The 2,863-nt window shown below is 33.0% G+C and overlaps 1 protein-coding gene across 1 annotated transcript; it reads left to right on the plus strand.

Moving 5' to 3' along the window:
• Window positions 1–74: 74 nt before the first annotated feature.
• Window positions 75–2,144, plus strand: LOC124435056 (protein CREG1-like). Its single transcript, XM_046985009.1, has 5 exons — window positions 75–338; window positions 988–1,044; window positions 1,228–1,511; window positions 1,621–1,711; window positions 1,864–2,144. The coding sequence occupies exons 1-5, from the start codon at window positions 170–172 to the stop codon at window positions 1,965–1,967; spliced, it is 705 nt and encodes a 234-aa protein (XP_046840965.1). The 5' UTR covers window positions 75–169; the 3' UTR covers window positions 1,968–2,144.
• Window positions 2,145–2,863: the final 719 nt, after the last annotated feature.

Raw genomic sequence — 2,863 nt, forward strand, 5'->3', positions numbered from 1 at the left:
GGTGCAGGTGAAGTATAAGCCAGCCCAGTAGGCAGCATCGTCGCTCGCCGCTCATTGGCTATTATTTTATAAACCTTGGTTACACTTGGTTATTTTATTTTCACAGTCACACCACATTCAATGCATGACTGGACTCATCAGGCAACACTGTTCGTACTTTGTGTGAGAAATGGACAGCTATGAAAAACCTCTTTTCGCTGAGCTGCGTGAGTGCAACAAAGCAGCAAATTCAAAAACACGGATGCCCAGCAGATCAATAGTAACTTTGGTGCTTGTTCTGCTTGTGATCTTGATATTTTTGCCTTTTGCGATCTATTTTATTTCGTCGAAATATGACAGTAAGTGGTCTACAGTGTAAATCAACAAAGTCATGAGGTTTATATTTCTCTGTTACCGTACATTATAACGACTTTGTAGCATCTTATTACAGTAGAAATTTTCAGTTTTTCCGACACTGGTTGTTCTGTCGCATTAAGGCATAAATTATGTCGCAATGTTAAATACTTAATTGGCATCATAATTAGTTTGTTAAAAAATTATTCACTGGTATTATGATCATGATTATTTCAGGTGCAAAAATAATATAATATAAATAAACTAAAGTATCCAGTATTTTACCTTTATTAAAATAAACAACATAATACAAAACAGTATGCATGGCATCATTGCAATGTGTATGTTTCAATTATTACTTTGGAAGCAGTATGTTGCAATATTTTAAATGTTTTTACATTTATGCATGCATATCCTTTTGTTATCTATATTTTTGAAATCTGGAAACAGTATTAATTGTTTGAAATTTGAAAAAAGTAAATACATATAGTCCCTTCTTACATTTTTGAAGCATAAATTTATGTTACATTTTTTGATTTCTTTTTATGAAAAGTGCCGAGTTCCTGGATCAAGTTAGGGTTATTTTTATTAATAAAATTTTTACGTTTTTCCAGTTTTATTTTTAAATTTCATATTTCTGTTTTCATATTACAGACTTTCAACATTTGAGCAAGTTTGATCCACCTCCTCGGGATGACATTGCAAAAACTGGTATTGACTTCTACGTAATCATTAAATGTAGGATGTATTGGTGGTGCAATACCTCTTAAGTCACCGACTGCCAAATCTCCTTGTTTCAAATAGCTGTTTATAGCTTAAAATAAACATGGAAATAAGTTCACCTAAATTTTTCCCAGGTCACAAACTAAAGCTGTTACATTATTTTAATGTTAGCACGCTATGCTGTACACAATCTTGATTGGGGTGTGATATCAACAATTTCCATTGAGTTTGGTGGATTCCCATCTGGTAGACCAGTTTCAGTTGCTGATGGTCCAATGGACAACAGTACTGGCATACCATATATTTACATTGCACCAGCTACTCCTACAAGCCATGATTTGCAGTTCAACACATCTGCATCATTGAGTTTTTCTGAAGCAATGAGTGACTACTGCTCTAGAAATCAATACATTGCAGAAGATCCAAGATGTGCAAGAATTACTTTATATGGAAATGTACGCATGTAACAATGTAACTACAAGTTTAGTAGTTTGTTCATGACATTAACTGCTTCACCATTTATTATCCAATTTTTTCTGTGATAATCACATGTGATTTTTTAAGATTGTAAAAGTGGGGCAGGAAGAAATACCGTTTGCCAAAAAGTCACTGTTTTCACGAAATCCTATCATGAAACGATGGCCTGCATCTCATAGTAAGTTTGCTTGTGGTTTTCATTACGTCCTTTAAAACTTTTTCCTGTGGCTGTAGGAATCCCATTGATCACTCTTGCTTGTGGATTTCATCCTTGTACTCCAGTGCCTTTACTATTGGACTTATTTTTATTAAATAATCAATTTTCTTTAGAATTTTACTTTGCAAAACTTGAGATCAGCCACGTTCGTCTTCTGGATTATTTTGGTCCTTGCCACGAAATACCATTGAAAGACTATTTTGCTGCCAAAGTTTAGCAGTTTAGCGGTTTAGTTTGTAATTATTTGGTTTTCCTATGTAGCTACATAACTAAATCAGCATAGCTTTTATTAGACATTGTAATTTTTGTTATATAATATGAATATAATTCGTAATATATTTTTTATTCACATAATATTGGTTGAATGATCATTAAAGAAGTTGCGATGAGGAAATGTATTGTGCAGCTCAGATGCTTCGGGAGCTACTTCCTACTTACCATTTCAAGAAAAAAATTTTCTTCCAGATATTGCCTGACGAATGACAATTGTCAAGCTCTGAAATGAATAAATGGAAGAGAGCATTACTACTTTTTTTGTTATTAATCTCGCTAACAATTTATAACTCGTAGTGTGCATATTTTATCAAGGATTTTTTTGCTTACAAGTTACAATCGTCATTAAAATTTTAAATATCCTCCAATTTGAGCGCATTTAAGTTTTTAGCTTAGAAAGAAAATAATCACCTAACCCCTCGAATGACCTGCAAGCCAACATTGTCCAGGTTTCAATTAATTTGAAGAGGAGATAAAGTTGTACAGAAAAGGCTTTTTCTGTATAAATAAATGATACAAGGAAGCCAAGAATACCTGGTTCTTTGAAAAGACTAATCAGATTTACTCCAAATGTTGCCAAGAATTGTTTGTTTTAAAAACAGCTTTCAGAGGGTCGTTTTTTATTCATTTATTCAGTTCTGCCTGACTGATTTCTTTTGAAATCAATTCACTCAAATTAAGCAACTTACTTTCAAAAGAAATCACTCGGACAAAACTGAATTAACAGCCTACCCTAATTGGCGCTCTCGGGAAGACTCTGGTAGCTTCCATATCATATTAAAGTTATTTGTGTAATAAGTGTCAATTCAAAGAAATTGAATTTACTTTTTAATTTCAAGT

The sequence above is a fragment of the Xenia sp. Carnegie-2017 genome, unplaced genomic scaffold (genome assembly GCF_021976095.1).
Source record: "Xenia sp. Carnegie-2017 unplaced genomic scaffold, XeniaSp_v1 HiC_scaffold_1, whole genome shotgun sequence".
NCBI classification, from domain to species: domain Eukaryota; kingdom Metazoa; phylum Cnidaria; class Anthozoa; order Malacalcyonacea; family Xeniidae; genus Xenia; species Xenia sp. Carnegie-2017.